We start from the raw sequence: 17,833 nt of genomic DNA on the forward strand, positions 1-17,833 counted from the left end.
ATCTATTTTTATATGCGAGTGAAGCTTTCTAGGCTTTGAATTTTTTTACTGGATAGTTTCCGAAAACAATGAAATGGTTCTGAAGATACTAATATAACGAGTTTTAGCAACATTTGACTATAATTTGCTATTGTTTTCAAGTTTTTTGAATTTTTTAAAATTATTTTCAGAGTTTCTCAACCTTCATGGGCGAATAAAATTTTTCTAGGTTTTGCAGTGGGGTTTTTGGACAAATCCGAGAGTCAAAAAATAGTTTTTAACATATTAATTCCAGGAACTTTAGAAACATTGAACATTTTTTGCAATTTTCTTTATAAAAAGTTTGTCATTTTTCTCCAATGATTCATTCTGTCGTTATTAGGAAATAATCCCTTTTGAGGCTTGTGCGTTTTAATTGATAAGTTTTAGCCTTCTGGAAAAACTCTTCAAGAGTTTTAGCAATGATTATTTTTTGTTTAGTTTTTAGTTTCTCAGACTGCTGGTCTTTTTGACTGGCATTTTCGATAGATCTGCTGGTCAGATACAGTTTTAAGCTTTCAATTCAATTCTTTGGATATTATTTCAGGACTTGTCTTGCTATTTTATATTTTTAAATTCGCTTTATGATCACGTTTTTCGTTTTACATAAATCACGATTTTCACGCTTGCCTTCTGACTTACCTCCCTCACTGTTTCAACTGAATGGATTTTGAATTTTTCAGGCCTTGAATTACGCAATGTTGTAAATACTGTCAAAGTCAAAAGAAGCGGGATAAACCGATAAAGCCCGGTCTCTAAGTCTTAGTGCATTAGGTTATCAAAGTTCATTAGAGGGATTGCTCGCTGACATTATTATTAAGCTTAATTACTTTGTTTAGAAGCTGAATTAAGTACAGTTTTAGAATCTAACTAAAACTGCAGGCCGAAGTAGAACTTTTTGAAACCTAGGAAAAGTCAGTCAATTTTTATTTATTCTTTTTTTTCGTTTTCTGTTTCAATCCCGGTGTGCATCAACAGCGGCTATTTTCCGGCAATTTGCCGGCTATGTTTTTCTTTGCATTTCTTGTGCTCATGGGTGTTTTTTCAGTGCTCAATCGTTTGGTTGTCATTTGTAGAACATAAACTGACATATCCGACAATTTGTTAAAAACGTCGAAGATTCTTCCTGCCATTCGACTTCATTTCTGCGACTTCTGTCGCTATGCGGATGACATTGTTTGACTCGTCATTTGTACTCTTTTGATTCAACTTTTTGGTCAATTATGTAATGAAATTTTTATTCACCCCACTCACAAAGTAACTTCTGCATTCAGTTGATGTGTAAAATTGAATGCATACACCAAATGCATTATACGCGAAATGTTAGTGTGCATAAATCGGGCTCCAAATCTGTGTAATCTGACACCTCTAAATATAAATTTCAAAAGTTGCTAAGCAAGCTATGTGTCATAATACATACACATCAAATCTAAAACCGATAGATGCTGTCAATATATCGTTTTCAATTGCTCTCAAACGAAGTTTGTAGCATTTATATTAGTCTTGCTGTCTTTTTGTTATTGCAATTTGTCGCTTGACGGATTTTTCGTCTAACCCTTTGACTTTTCGTTCTCAAAAATGGGACAAGCAGGTAAGTGAACAGAATCAGTATCCACAACGCATCTGTTTTGGCATTACTAGCCCTTGAACGTTGGCATTTGAGCTTTGTGATTTTTTTGTTCACTATTGTCTTATCTATGAATTTCACTGTTCACATATCTCATCGATTGCCAGAGATGCTTTATTTAACGAAATAATCGGTTCAGTTTATAGTTATTGGTATCTGTTACTTTTATTCTCTACGTTTTCCAAAAAGAATTATAGGTTTTCATTGTTTTTGCCCTATTCTTTTTTTTATCTGTTTCTTAAGTATCATTACAAGATTAATTGGTTGCTAAAAAGAAATTGATGAACATATTTGATGTCTTCTATAGTGATATGTTATGCTATAGTTAAGTTTCGTGGTTTATAGTTATGGGGTTCTTTTTATTTAGAAATATATTCTGATTTTTACCAATTTGTTTAGTTTTTGGCTGTTTTGTATTTCACCGGTTCTTACAAGTTTGTTGTATTGTATACTCATTCTAAGGATGCGTAGAGTCAGTATTTTAACAATGTGTTGTTTTTAGCAATTTTTAAAAAACTAAGTCCCGGAAAAAAACTTTTCTAATTGTGTTAAGATTGTTAATTTTTGCTCAATTTTGGTCATGAATTAAATTTTTCGGGTTGTAACTCGGGACTTCTTGCTATGGTTTTTTTTTTACTTAGTCGACTAAAATTTGTTCCGCTTTACCTTAGTTAACAGATTCATAATCATTTTGCCTGAAATCTCTTTGACTTAGGCTAGTTTCATTCTGCGAACAAAATAAAATAGAAACGCGATAAAACCATAAAACCAAGTTTTCGATGCCAGCTCCTTGCATTGGGTTCTTACTTAACATTTCTAATGCGATTTTGCATTGATGCTAGCCCCTGAATTGTCTCATTAAGAATCAGGAGCATATCTAACTACGAAATGCCATCGAAATAGTTCGCATCCAAAAATGTTTTTGTAAAACAATCAATTATCATTGTTTTTCTGTTCCTGCAATCCCAATAGGCGTTATGGGAATCAATGGTGGCTTTTTCCTGCAATCTGCTAGGTTTGTTGAGTTTCCTCGTTGTAAATACAAGTTGTACATCAATCTTCTAAGCCTGCTGGAAAAGGTTTCTTGTTTTAATTCCAAATGAGGTCAAGGAATTCTATTTTCTGTCAATCTGCTGGCTATGTTTGTCGTATGTTTTCTGTCAAATTGATTTTTTGTATGTATCGGTTTTTTTTTCATTTTAATGTTTTTGATGCCATTTTAGCAAGTGCTATTTTGAAATTATGGGTAGTCTTTGTTAGTCTTCTGAACTTTAGCAGTTCATTTTTAATAGCCGCACAGCGATAGCTGAGGCTATTATTGGCCTTCTCTTGGTTTTTTTTATTTCGTCGTCATGATTTTTGTTACGACCATATGACGTCACAGCCATTTTTTGTTCATTCGTTCATGCAGTTTCAATTGAATTGCATGTGTGACGTCATTTTTCGCTCTTAGTGGAGCGATTTTTTTGTTCATGCGCGTGATTAAATTTTTGGTCACACTTGACTTACCTCACTCTCAAAAGTGACTTCCTCACTTTGAAATCGACTTTTATTTACTTTAATTCAAAGAGATAAGGTCAAATGAGTGTGTATCACTCTAAATGAAGGTTATTTGAGATCAGCTAATAGAGGCAGCAATAACTTATACAGATTTTTAATCAAAATATAACATATCAGCCTTCAATGAAAGACGAATTTTTTTGGTCTGTCTTTTTTACTGTTTTTTTAGACTGCCGATCTACGAATCTATTGCGGCTATTTTCTGGCAATCTGCCAGCTATGTTTAAACTTCAACTTTGCCTTATCAATCACTTTTTTTAAAGAAATTTTATTCAGATTTCGCCCAATTTTTATTTTTTCTGCCTATTTTAAATGCCCTCGTGCGAAGTTTGTAGCTTTTATAAAATATCAGTCTTCCTCACACTCCCCCGTCCCGTCTACCCTCCTCAATATTGCGAATTGGACCCCCTTTGTCCAGCCCTCCAAACATCCCCCCAATTGTTCAAACCCCCCCCCCCCCCCGCCCCACCTTCCAATTGTTCACCTCTCCATTCATCCCCGTCTCATTCAATCTAACCCCGCACGCTTACCCCCATCCCGGCCCCTGAAACTCACATTCCCCCCATGCTAGCATCCCTAAACCCCAGCTGGCTACGACCGAAGCCAACCGCTCGACTCATTTGGGTGCATTGCGCTGGACGTTAGTTCTTTAAGTTTTAATATTGATTTCAAATTGAAGTTCTTTTCAGTTTAAAATTGAGTTCACTTTTTCTTTGTTTTTTTTTCGTCACGCTTTTTAACATATATTTATAGAAGGCTTAACCTGTACACTGAATGCCATGAATACCATGAATGTTAAACGAAATCAGCAAATTGGAGTATAAACGGAAATTTTTAATGGCCGCCTGGCAGCTGCGCAGTGGACCATTTAGGCGCTCTCTTGTTTTGAATTTGCTTCAACTTCGGTTCAAATTTTTGTTTTACATTAGACTCAATTTGCACGTCTGACGTTACCTACTTGACTCACTGTTTTGACTGAATGGAGTTTAAAAATTGATTCAACAAATTTCCGCAAAATATATTGAACTGGTCAAAGTCAAAGAAGCAAAATCGCAAGAAACTGGAAAAACTAGAAAAACCCGGATGTTAAGGGAATTATGACTTAGTCATTTAAGTTATCTAAGTTTCTTGAGAAAATGCTAAGTGACATGTTAATCGTATTGTCCTCCAACTTAGAGGCCGATTTCACCATATTGAATCTTATAAAGTTCTGGCAAATGTTTTTTTTGCCAGGTGTGGTTTTCTACATTTAATGAATAAACTGTAACTGTTTTGGTCCAATTGTTTTGGTGTCGTATTTTTGATGATTTCCAGGGTGCTCAATAGTAGTTTAATATATTAGAATGAACATTCTGATTTAAGGCATTCTGGAGCTGTTTTCAACTATTTACTGTTTTAGAAGGGTTTATTCGGGTTTTCATTTGCTTTTAATTGTTCTCAAACGAAGGTTGCGGCAATTATACTAGTCATGCGTGTCTTTTTAATGCGATTTTGCGTACTACCAACTTTTCGTCCGATCGTTTTTTTTTCGTCTGACCATTTAACTGTTCGTCCTTAAAAACGGGAAAACGAAAAATGCAGAGCGTCAAATTGTTTTCGAGGCTTGCAGCTCAGTGGTTAATTAGTATGTCATTCACCCAAACTGTTTAAAAGACATGAATTCATGGTGTGCGTTTCCTAGAGTTGTCCCCTCCCATTTAACCCCCCCCCCCCCCTCACTTAACCCCCACTACCACTTCACCCCTCCGCCCATTTCACCGCCCACCCACCCCATACCCCCATTATTATCCCAACTTCTCACCGCACAATTAGCTAAAGTTAGCTTCCATAAGCGGCAACTTGATATTGTCCAAGCCAACCTCTCGCCAGTCGTTGCAGAGCAATTCACCGACGTTATTTGGTTATGTTTAGCGTTCTAGTAGGTTTGATAGAATGCATTTAGTCTTTTATTTATTGTTTTTGTGTTAAACAATTGTTTTCTCCAAGAAATTTTCTCGAATCGATTGATATTTTGTTTGTTTTTGTTATTGGCGTTTTTTAGTCTTAGTCATTAACGTTGGCTCTTGTTTATGTTTTCCTTGACAGTTTGTTCGCTTTTTTTCGGTCGTTTTTGAGCGGTGAATTTGGTCACGCTGAAGCAGGAAGTGGAGTGTGGTTTTGCGTGGTTAAATTTTTCTCAATTTGATTTTCGCGTAAAGTGAAAGATTGGTGATTGCACTTAATGGTAGTCGCTTTCAGCTATGGTTTATCTGCTTTAGTCTTTATAGTCTTTATTGTACGTTGTTGATTGAAGTTCAATATTGCATGTGTATGGTCGTAGGAGGCGATAACTATCGACATTGCTCACAAGGTAACCATCCACAAATAGTGCGCACTCAAATGCGGTTGTTGGTCAACACTTTATGTTAGTTATCCTGTCGATTGTCTGAACTGAGTACCCACCCATTCCTCGACTGAGCTACTTGATTTGCAGGTGGCTCCTAGCACTGGCTTTACTAAACGCTGATGGTGAAAGCATTTCTTGTTAAGCTGCGCTGCTGCGCGAGGAACTATTCTGCTGACGAGCTGATGGTCTATCTCTGTTGCTCCATGCTTGTTAGAATCTCCTCGAAACGTTTGTGGTTTGAAGTGTCTAATCTGTCATGTTTTCGGTTTCCAGCAATTGGGTGGAAGTGGTCCTGGTGGTGCTTCCAATCCGGCTGGTAAAATGGAGGAAGACTTCACAGTCGCCAGAATCTGTGTGAACAAACTGAAAAGTGAGATTAAGAATTTGACCAGTCAGAACTCGACTCTGGAACAGGCACGTACGGAGGCTAGAGACCGATTGACCGAGTCCGATGACTCACTGGGAAAGGCCAGGCTGCAAGTGCAACAGGTGAGACCAACATATGAATGTAACTCCCTAAATCTGTGGTAAACCTAAAGTAAATCTATCATGAAGTGGTCATTTTCCACATTCGATAAATGTGATGCCTGTTGACAGTTGGAGGCCAGAGTGTCAAGCATGGAGGCCGGGATCACTGATTTGGAGAAAGAGAAACGACAGCTGGAAGCAGATATTGATGAGAAAGACGATACAATCCGACACTTGCGAGCAGCCGAACTTCAAGAAAGGAGTTCAGCCGAGAAAACCTTGGCAGAAAAAGAGGGCAAGTTGAAAAGTGCAGACGAAACGCGCTCTAATCTGGAACGCGAACTGGAAAGCCACCGAGAGAACCATGCCAAACAAGTGGCCCATCTCCGAGATGAGTTGGGCGAGAAGGGTCGGGCACTGGATGCAGTAAGACACGAGTTGCAGTCTTTGAGTTTAGCACACCAATCTGCCACTAAAGAGCTGGAAATGGTGAAGCGAGATGAGGCTGAGAAGACACAGAAGTTGCAGCTTCTACAGTATGTTAATTGCGTCCTTTTAATCACTAATCAGCTGACTCTACGTTAAGCTAACGCGTACCGCAACAAAATTTTACTGGACAGAATTTATTTGGATTGGGGGAACAGAACTATCGATTTTTCAACAGTCGTTTTTCCGACAGTTAGCCCGCTTATCTTACAGCTTTTCTGATTCATTGCTCTCGACCGAAGTTTGAAGCAATTGTTGCTTTCTTGCGTCTTTTTGTTTTGCTGTTTAATAGCGGCCATCGTTTTCTCAGCGGGCTAATATAGCGGGGCTATTTTTTTACAATTCAATAAACTTGAATTGTATCGGGGCGCTGTCTTTTTACTACTCGCAAAGGAGTATTGTGGAGCGCCTTTTTTGATCGGTATTTTTGTTGAGTGTGTTTGAAACAGCAAGTGAAATGCGTGAAAATAAAGCCTTTAGATCAAATCGCTGAAGAACAGAGAGAGAGAGAGAGAGAGAGAGAGAGAGAGAGGAGTGGTTTTATGTGCATGGTTTTTTTTGAAAGAGAGCGATAAAAGTTGATATGAAAATTTTTCACTAAGCCAGGGAATTTTTTTGATCCAGTGCGGCTTTTTCAAAGCAGTTTTTTAATTGCTCACAACCTAATTTTTCGACTGACATTTTTGACTCTTTGTCCTCAAAAACCGGATAAATAGATAACGCCCGGAGGGCATTTAGAGCTGTTAGAGCATTTCGGCTGAGTAGATTCTGTGCAGTTCACCTAAATTGTTTTGCAGACATCAACTCACGGTGTGAAGGGCATTCTTAGAGTTTTACCCCCTTCACATCAGCCCCCAACCCCACCCACCAAGTCCCCATCCCCTGCACTTGGTTCCATCCGTGACCCAGCGAGGTGACACCACCACCCGCCGCACTTACCGCACGCCGCTTCAATTAAACTAAAGTGAGCCTCTCTGAAACATAGCTAGCTACTGTTGAAGCGAGCCAATTCCCAGTCGTTTGAGACCAATTCGCTCAACATTAGTGGGTTATGTTTAATTGCGGAAGTTCAATAATAGCAGTCCAAAAGTGCGATGAAATCGCTTTTTCAATTCTGTTCGTCATTTTTTTAAATAGCATCCAAAATGATAAATGAGTGATAGCGGTTTTTCTCCTTTCTTTTGATTATTAATGTTAATAGCGGCTAAGTGATAATGAGGCTAGTGGTAGTCTCATTATAGCTTCTTAAAAAATAATTAGTCTTACAGAATTTGGTATCCACAATTTGTCGCGCGCTCAAGAGCCAAAGTTTAACTTTTTTGATGACTTCTACCACGCCGCTACATTCTACCTGTGCATGAAACTTCTACCTGTACCTACACCCTTCTAAACTCTTATTGAAAGTGATCATAAGGTTTTACATATACTAAGGCATGAAATATTCAATAATTAGGAAGAATTTGGTTTTAATTTAAAATTCTTATTTTCTGTTAACAGCCACAGCTATTTTTTGGGCGCCCTTCTTTCTAACTTCGTTTTCCTACATAAGTCACGACTGTCACGTTCGACGTCTGACTAACCTCACTGTTTCAATTGAATTGACTTGAATAAATTCAAAACAAATTTACACAATACAGTGAATACGGTCAAGGACAAAATCGCAAAATCAAAGTAAACGGGACAATTTTTCAAAGCCCAGCAATTAATTTTGCAACGTTTTTTTTTAGCAGTTTTTGTATATTTTTTAAGAAAATTGCTCTCTGTATTAATAGCTGCCTTCATCACAACGGCTGATGTGATACTTGTGTTGGACTTGTTTTCAAAGAAATTTGATGAATTTTTGCATTTTTCTTTTGTAATTTTTATTGTTTTACAATTCCTCCTCATTATGGACAGCTCTACGTAGCTCTTTTATGCGTCACATTTTTATTTTTGTTTTTTCCAACGGTTTTCACGATTTCCATTGGAGAGAATATTTTTAAGTTTCTGCCTTTTTCGTTGTCTAGTACTTCTGTCACTTCGTCTCATTAATGATAGATCTCATTGACCAATTTATTGATAGCTGCACAGCGATAGCTGGGGCTACTATTAGCCTTCTCTTGGTTTTTTTTCGTCAAGATTTTTGTTATGACCATATGACGTCACAAACTGCTTTTTGTTCAGTCGTTCATGCAAATTCAACTGAATTGCGTGAGTGACGTCATTTTCTCTTTGTGGAACGAGTTGTTTTGTTCATTTGCGTGATTAAGATTTTGGTCACACTTGACTTACCTCACTCTCAAAAATGAGTTCCTCACTTTGAAATAGACTTTTATTTACTTTAATTCAAAGAGATAAGGTCAAGTGAATGTGTCACTCTAAATGAAGGTTATTTAAGAGCAGCTAATAGAGGCAGCAGTAATTTATACTGATTCTTAATCAAAACATATCATCTCGGCCTTTAACGAAAAGAGGAGTTTTTTTGGTCTGTTTTTTCTGTTTTTTATACTGCAGATCTGCGAAGCTTTTGCGGCTATTTTTTGGCAATTTGCCTGCGATATTTGGGCAGTTTTGATTTAAGCTAATTTTTAAAATCAACTGAAGGTTTTAACGGATTTGACACTTAGATTTTGCTATCGTTGATAGTTTTGTTTGGTTTTCTCTCACTTTATGTTCTTAGGATTTCTAATGGGTCATGTTTGAATCGTTTTAATAGCCGCTGTTAGCCTCTCAACGGCTATTATTTAGGCGCTGTCCTTTTTAATTCGCTTTGCCTTTTGATCAAGTTTTTCATAAGTCAGGATTTTCACGTTTGACTTTGACTTATTTCACTCTCACTGTTTCAACTGAATGGATTTCAAATTTTTCACGCATTGAATTACACAATCTATTGTGTACGGTCAAAGTCAAAAGAGCAAAATCAAAAGAAGCGGGATGAACCGATAGTCTTAGTGCTGATATTCGTATTAAGCATATTAATTTTCAGTTTAGAAGCTGAATTAAAAATAGTTTTCCAATCTAACTGAAAGTGCACGCCGAATTAGAACACTTTTTGTCACTGAATACAAAACAGAAAATCGGTCAATTTGTCTCTTCGTTTCTTGTTTCAATCCCGTTGAGCATCAAATGCGTCAACGGTCGCCATTTTCCGGCAGTATGCTAGCTATGTTTACTTTCGTGGATGCCTTGGTTTGTGACTTGCTCATTATTGGAGGCTGCACTTTCAAGGAGAATGATAGTCTTGTCTTCTGTTTGTCCCTTTCTTTGAATTGTAATTTGGACTGATCCTGCCCCGTCCTGGGTTCAATTTTTAGTTTCCATTGACCAATCGTATTCTTATTTTTTTTAGTATAATTTAGTGGCCTTGTTTTGTTTTAATTTCTGTCTTTTTTACTAAGCTTCACATGTTTCGGATTGACAACGTGCATTGAAGTTGTTCCAATTGAGGCTTCTCTGTTGCATTTCTTGGTCCGAATGTGAAATTTTGATGCTCTGAAAATCTCTTAAATTGTAATTCAGGACTGATCCGGCTGTTTTTATTTAGATTTGAAAGATTTTGAATTGTATTGGGGCGCTGCCTTTTTCAGATCTTGTCACGCAAATCTTTCATGATTTTTGAAGATTGACAGAAAACAAGAAATGGGGCAAAAAAACAGGGTTTTTGGGGCGTGTTTTTCCGCTTTAATTTCAAAGTAGAGTGAGAAAAGGCTGAGAAAATTCGCTTTCTCGCTAGTGTTTTTCTTCACATGCGGCATTTTGACATTGATGTTTACTGTTTTTTTTTGGATATGATTTTTAATAGCGGCACTCATCTTCTCAGCCGGCTATTAAGCGCTCCTAATTTTTTACAGTTCAAAGAATTTGAATTGTATTGGGGCGCTGTCTTTTTTTTTAAGATCTGTTCACACATTTTCATGATTTTTGAAGTCAAATTGTAGTGATTTTGGTCATGGCGAAACAGGAAATGGAGAGAAAAAGCGAGTGGCTTTGTGGCGTTATTTTTTTCGCTCTAATTTTAAAGTAGAGTGAGAAAATGGTGTTTGAACAAAAATTCGGTTTCTCGGTAGTGGTTTTTTGTTCTTTTGCGACAATTTCACTCTGATGTTTACTGTTTTTTCGATTTTTTGGACCGGATTTTTTTTTCTAAATGGTTTTCCCAATCCATTCACAGCTCATTTTAGACCTAGTTTTTTTGTTTGAATTAAGTTTTCATTTCTCGCTAGTGGTTTTTTGTTCACATGCGGCATTTTGACATTGATTTTCTGTTTTTTTCTTATTTTTTATCTGATTTTTGTAAAAATGGTTTTCTCAATTCACTCATAGTCCTTTCTAGGTCTAGTTTTTGTGTTTAGTCAATGAAAATTCTTTGAATTGTACTTCAGGACTTGTCCTGCTATGTTTTTTACTTCGTCGAACAAAAAAATGTTTCGCTTTACATTTTGCCGCTTTTTCAACATTTTGTGTGAAATTTTTTGATTTCTCTAGGCTAGTTTCTCTCTTCTCTCATTCTGCTAAAAGTGATTTCGAACATCAGTTGCTCAGTAAAGCTATTCAAAATGAACAGAGTCAGTATAAAATATTGATGTCAGAAATAGAAAAGCTTAACTTTAGATGCCCGCTATTTGAACGGCGTTACTACAAGTCTTAGTTACCATCTCTAATGCTTATTGGTATTGATAGTAGCCCCTGTAGCCTCTCTCTAAGAAACAGAAGTTTGTTCAACTACGAAATGCCATCAAAATAAATCTGACTTAAAAAATGTTTTTTTTTGACAAAAATCGATTTTTGTTGATATTTTCTTTTCTTTCAATCCCAATATGATGCTTATTGGAATCAACGGCTGCTGTTTTCCGGCAATCTGCTGGGTACGTTTTACTTGGAGACAAATTGATGTTCTATAAGAACAATCAAATGCAAAAATTTTAATCTTTGAAACAGAGACTAGAGGAAAAATTCAATAAAAAAATTGAAGCAATTTGCTTATTGGAGCTTTTTTTTGGATAGAGTGCTTTCTAATGTAAAAAATTCTATTGTAGTTTTCCCAAAGTTCAACTTGAAATTATTTAACAATTTTGAAACTACATGCGTTGTCATCTATTTCGCAATATCGAAATTCTATACGCAAAAAATTAATGTTCAAAAAGAATCAATTGCAAAATGTTAACGTGCTGAAACAATGACTACCTAAGTAGAACATCAAAAAAATAATTTTTTGCTTCAAGAAGCGAACACAACTTGCGAAAACAACATTTTGGTGAAAAATTTACCAATTAAAACATGCAAACAGGATACATGCAAACAGGCTGGGGAAAGATCTTCATGGTTAGTTGGAGAATCCACGGAGATGAAAGAATAAATAAAAACTGTTACACTTTAAATGATTAATTCGTTTTTCTCCGGTTTTGTAGATTTTTGCCAGCAGCTACTGCGAAAAATAAAAAATCGTCAAAGAAAAGGAACAATTGAACATTCGAGTTAAAGATTGTATTTTTTAGTTGTTTGGCAAGAGTTTTTGTATTAGGTGATTTCAAAATAAATATCAAAGTTTTTCCAAAATTTTAATTTCAATGCTTCCTCCAAAAATTGAATTAAGTTCACGAATTCGCCATTTTCTAATCGAAATTTTGTATCATTCGGGTAAACTTTATAAAGTGCGTCCAGTGTAAGACAGGAATATTCACGTCACTTAAAAATCAAGAAAAGCAGCAGATAATGTCGAAAGAGATAGTATCGAAAGAGAAAATAGTGTCGGACATAATACAGACAAAGTTTTAGATAGTAAGTCAAACTTAAATTTTACCTTAAAATCATACATTGAACCTTAGATGAAATTTTTCATTCATTCAAGCTGTTCATCAGTGGGAGCAACTTTGAGAGCATAAGTTGTCTTCTCTAGGCTAGTTTCTCTCTTCTCACATTCTGCTAAAAGTGATTTTGAGCATCAGTTGCTCAGCAAAGCAATTCAAAATGAACAGAGTCAGTATAAAATATTGAAGTCAGAAATAGAAAAGCCCAATTTTAGATGCCCGCTATTTGAACGTCGTTCCTATAAGTCTTAGTTACAATCTCCAATGCTTATTGGTATTGATAGTAGCCCCTTTAGCCTCTCTCTAAGAAACAGAAGTATGTTCAACTACGAAATGTCATCAAAATAAATCGGACTTAAAAAATGTTTTTGTACAAAAATCTTTTTTTAAATATCTTCTATTCTTTCAATCCCAATCATGCTTATTGGAATCAGCGGAGGCTATTTTTCGGCCGGGTATGTTTTCAATTGGTTTTCATGAGCCATTGGTAGTCCATTATCGATCTAAGAGTTTTTGAATTGCGCCAGAATATGGTCCTGCTATGTTTTTGTTTAGTTCGCTATTTTCTTGGTTCACGTTTTTCGTTGTCCATAAATCACGACTTTCACTTTTGACCTCTGACTTAGCTGACTCTATGTTTCAACGGATTGGATTTAGAATTCTTTCTCTTATTGAATTACGTTCGGTAGTGAATGTTGTCAATGTAGAAAGAGCAAAATCAAAAGAAACTGGATAAACCCTAAGGCCCTAAGTCATAGTGCAGCCAGTTATCTAAGTTCATTAGACCGATTGTTGCTTGGTTTTACTTTGAGCAGACAGACGGCCTTCTTGAGAATCCGAATTGTTTAGTTGTAAAATCTGGCTAAACCAGATTTTACGAATTGTTTAGCTGTAAAATCTGCACTCCAAATAATAATCCCTTTTTGTCATTAAGGAAAGAATTTTTCAATTTTTATCCTTTCCTTTTCTGTTTCAATCACGATATGCGTCAAGGGTGGTTCTTTTCCCGCAACCTGCTGGCGATGTTCATTGTTTTAGAAACGTTTTTCCGCAAATATTTTTCTGTGTGAAATCTTGATTGTTGGGAAAGCTTGATAGTTCGAGTTTCTGCCCAATTTTTTTTTGTTTTCTTTTGTCTCATTCTTAAGATTAATTGATTGCTAGTAAGAAATCGATGAAACATATATTATATCTTTTAATGTGATATGGTCTACTATAGTTAAGATTCTTGGCTGGAAGTTATGGGGTTCTTAGTGCTTAGAAAGATATTCTGATTTTTGTCAATTTCTTCAGTTTTTGTACATGTCATTTATTGTAAGTTACATTCTTATATTGTTTACTGATTCTAAGGATGCGTAGAGTGAGTATTTGAAACGAGCAATGTTTTCGTGCACAATAATATGTTGGTTTTTGCAATACGTTGTATGCAATGATGTCTGCAAAGATTCTCCTGGATCCACTTTTAATTATTGACAGCAGTTATCGCCATTGCATAAAAACCGAATAATTTTACGAGAACTCACGCTGCCACGGTACTGAGTTGTCTTATTAAGACACTGTCATTTTCATACTATTTATTATGACATATCTGTGCAATATTTATGCAAGGCTTGTTTTTTCTCCAGACCAAACTGCAACATCTGGCTCTTGAAACGCTACATTTTTGTAGATTTTTGATCGCCCTGATGGGACCTGATTTTCTTATTTGCTATTGTATTTTCTGATATTTTTAATAGCCGCCCTCATCTTCTCAGCCGGCTATTATTGCGCTCGTATTTTTTTTTTACTTCGTCAAACTTTTTTTCGCTTTACCATTTTGCCGCTTTTTCGACATTTTGCGTGAAATCTTTTTGACTTCTCTAGGCTAGTTTCTCTCTCTCTCATTCTGCTAAAAGTGAATTTGAACATCAGTTGCTAAGCAAAGCAATTCAAAATGAACAGAGTCGGTATAAAAAATTGAAGTCAGAAATAGAAACGGGATAAACCCATAAAGCCCAATTTTAGATGCCCGCTATTTGAACGTCGTTCCTATAAGTCTTAGTTACCACCTCTAATGCTTATTGGTGTTGACAGTAGCCCCTGTAGCCTCTCTCTAAGAAACAGAAGTATGTTCAACTACGAAATGCCATCAAAATAAATCGGACTTAAAAAATATTTTTGTACAAAAATCTTTTTTTTTCAATATATTCTATTCGTTCAATCCCAATCATGCTTATTGGAATCAATGGCGGCTATTTTCCGGCAATATGCCGGGTATGTTTAAAAAATGATAGTGAAAGCTGCAAAGCGTTGGTCAGGAATTTGAGTGACTTAAAAAGTCATCGAGCTGAACGTATTGCTAGTTCTTTGCGGTTATGGCCAGAATTTTTATTAGTAACCGTTTTATTATTTTCAGTCAATTTTAGTCTGTATCTCATTTTGCTTTGCAGGAATATGCATTAGTAGGAACTTTCCAAATTTGGGAAGTTGATATTTTTTCGCACCTGGATAAAGGATGTCGCTTTTCAAAACTTGGTATTTTACCAAATTTAGTTATAGGAATTTAAAATTTTGCTTCTTTTGTCCTTCCATTTAATTGAAGGGTCAAAAACTATTTTTCGTGTGCCATTCTTTTGCTAGTTGGAGCAACTTTTTCGTGATTGACTTTGCTACTTTTTATTAATAGCCGCACAGCGATATCTAGGGCTGTTATTGGTCTCCTCTTGGTTTTTTTTAACCGGAAGTACTATTCGTTCAGACGGCGTTTTGACCTAAAAGTGAAAGTGAGCAAAATTGCTGTGTGACCTAATTTTTTCATAGCGAGGGAGTCTCTTGAGCGCTGCGTTCAGTGAATGACTTTTCGACTTTGAAGTGTTTTTTAACAGAATGGCACATATAGATAATAGTTTTTTTAGCCGTTTTTTCGTCTAATTGGCCCCGTTTTTGGCTTGTAATTTGTTTCTTTTGAAGAAGTAATTTTTATTTGACGTAATATTGAAATGTAGAACTCGAAAATTAGTACCACAGTGCTTTGCAGAGCCTAATAATGCGTGTCAAGTTCAAAGTTAGCACATATTTCTTGATTTTTTAATTAATTTTTTGGCTTTTCCATTAATTTCTTTTGGAGCTTTCAACCGTGTTTTAGCAAATATCAGTTCATATGACAACTTCACATGGATAATTTATATACTGAATGCCTCTTTCTACGGCGAGGTAAGTTAGTTGTCTAAAATTATGCGCATGCTAATCCGATTTTGCTAGTATTTTTTTTAATTTTGTTTTTGTATTTTGGTCTAAATCAAGAATGCTATTTTTTGAAATGTATTTGTTTCCTTCATTTTTACTTTTAATTTTGATTTTAACTTTAAGAATCAAGAAGTAGCCTTTTAGTTCATGTGTTTAACAGCCGCCTCATCTTCTCAGCCGGCTATTATAGCGCTCCTATTTTTTTTTTTACTTCGTCGAATAAAAAAATTTTTCGCTTTACCTCATTTTGCCGCTTTTTCAACATTTTGCGTGATATCTTTTTGACTTCTCTAGACTAGTTTCTCTCTTCTCTCATTCTGCTAAAAGTGATTTGGAACATCAGTTGCTCAGCAAAGCAATTGAAAATGAACAGAGTTAGTATAAAAAAATTGAAGTCAGAAGTAGAAACGGGATAAACCCATAAAGCCCAATTTTAGATGCCCGCTATTTGAACGTCGTTACTATAAGTCTTAGTTACCATCTCTAATGCTTATTGGTATTGATAGTAGCCCCTGTAGCCTCTCTCTAAGAAACAGAAGTACGTTATCTTCAACTACGAAATGCCATCAAAATAAATCGGACTTAAAAATGTTTTTGTACAAAAATCTTTTTTTTTCAATATCTTCTATTCTTTCAATCCCAATCGTGCTTATTGGAATCAACGGCGGCTATTTTCCGGCAATCTGCCGGTTATGTTTAAAAAATGATAGTGAAAGCTGCAAAGCGTTGGTCATCAATTTGAGTGACTTAAAAAGTCATCGAGCTGAACGTATTGCTAGTTCTTTGCGGTTATGGCCAGAATTTTTATTAGTAACCGTTTTATTATTTTCAGTCAATTTTAGTCTGTATCTCATTTTGCTTTGCAGGAATATGCATTAGTAGGAACTTTCCAAATTTGGGAAGTTGATATTTTTTCGCACCTGGATAAAGGATGTCGCTTTTCAAAACTTGGTATTTTACCAAATTTAGTTATAGGAATTTAAAATTTTGCTTCTTTTGTCCTTCCATTTAATTGAAGGGTCAAAAACTATTTTTCGTGTGCCATTCTTTTGCTAGTTGGAGCAACTTTTTCGTGATTGACTTTGCTACTTTTTATTAATAGCCGCACAGCGATATCTAGGGCTGTTATTGGTCTCCTCTTGGTTTTTTTTAACCGGAAGTACTATTCGTTCAGACGGCGTTTTGACCTAAAAGTGAAAGTGAGCAAAATTGCTGTGTGACCTAATTTTTTCATAGCGAGGGAGTCTCTTGAGCGCTGCGTTCAGTGAATGACTTTTCGACTTTGAAGTGTTTTTTAACAGAATGGCACATATAGATAATAGTTTTTTTAGCCGTTTTTTCGTCTAATTGGCCCCGTTTTTGGCTTGTAATTTGTTTCTTTTGAAGAAGTAATTTTTATTTGACGTAATATTGAAATGTAGAACTCGAAAATTAGTACCACAGTGCTTTGCAGAGCCTAATAATGCGTGTCAAGTTCAAAGTTAGCACATATTTCTTGATTTTTTAATTAATTTTTTGGCTTTTCCATTAATTTCTTTTGGAGCTTTCAACCGTGTTTTAGCAAATATCAGTTCATATGACAACTTCACATGGATAATTTATATACTGAATGCCTCTTTCTACGGCGAGGTAAGTTAGTTGTCTAAAATTATGCGCATGCTAATCCGATTTTGCTAGTATTTTTTTTAATTTTGTTTTTGTATTTTGGTCTAAATCAAGAATGCTATTTTTTGAAATGTATTTGTTTCCTTCATTTTTACTTTTAATTTTGATTTTAACTTTAAGAATCAAGAAGTAGCCTTTTAGTTCATGTGTTTAACAGCCGCCTCATCTTCTCAGCCGGCTATTATAGCGCTCCTATTTTTTTTTTTACTTCGTCGAATAAAAAAATTTTTCGCTTTACCTCATTTTGCCGCTTTTTCAACATTTTGCGTGATATCTTTTTGACTTCTCTAGACTAGTTTCTCTCTTCTCTCATTCTGCTAAAAGTGATTTGGAACATCAGTTGCTCAGCAAAGCAATTCAAAATGAACAGAGTTAGTATAAAAAAATTGAAGTCAGAAGTAGAAACGGGATAAACCCATAAAGCCCAATTTTAGATGCCCGCTATTTGAACGTCGTTACTATAAGTCTTAGTTACCATCTCTAATGCTTATTGGTATTGATAGTAGCCCCTGTAGCCTCTCTCTAAGAAACAGAAGTACGTTATCTTCAACTACGAAATGCCATCAAATTAAATCGGACTTAAAAATGTTTTTGTACAAAAATCTTTTTTTT

The 17,833-nt window shown here is 35.6% G+C and overlaps 1 protein-coding gene across 2 annotated transcripts in view; it reads left to right on the forward strand.

Annotated features, from left to right (window-relative positions):
- LOC142339385 (kinesin heavy chain-like) overlaps positions 1-17,833 on the forward strand; it is a 147,624-nt gene that overhangs the window by 60,856 nt on the left and 68,935 nt on the right. Inside the window, exons 12-14 of one of the 2 annotated variants that reach the window (XM_075389394.1) lie at positions 5,526-5,555; positions 5,865-6,080; positions 6,189-6,595. In XM_075389394.1, the coding sequence (XP_075245509.1) occupies positions 5,526-5,555; positions 5,865-6,080; positions 6,189-6,595 (653 nt within the window). The remainder of the gene's footprint in view (positions 1-5,525; positions 5,556-5,864; positions 6,081-6,188; positions 6,596-17,833) is intronic. The other variant, XM_075389395.1, reaches the window with a different exon arrangement.

Source organism: Convolutriloba macropyga, chromosome 5, assembly GCF_964194025.1.
Source record: "Convolutriloba macropyga chromosome 5, txConMacr16.3, whole genome shotgun sequence".
NCBI classification, from domain to species: Eukaryota; Metazoa; Xenacoelomorpha; order Acoela; family Convolutidae; genus Convolutriloba; species Convolutriloba macropyga.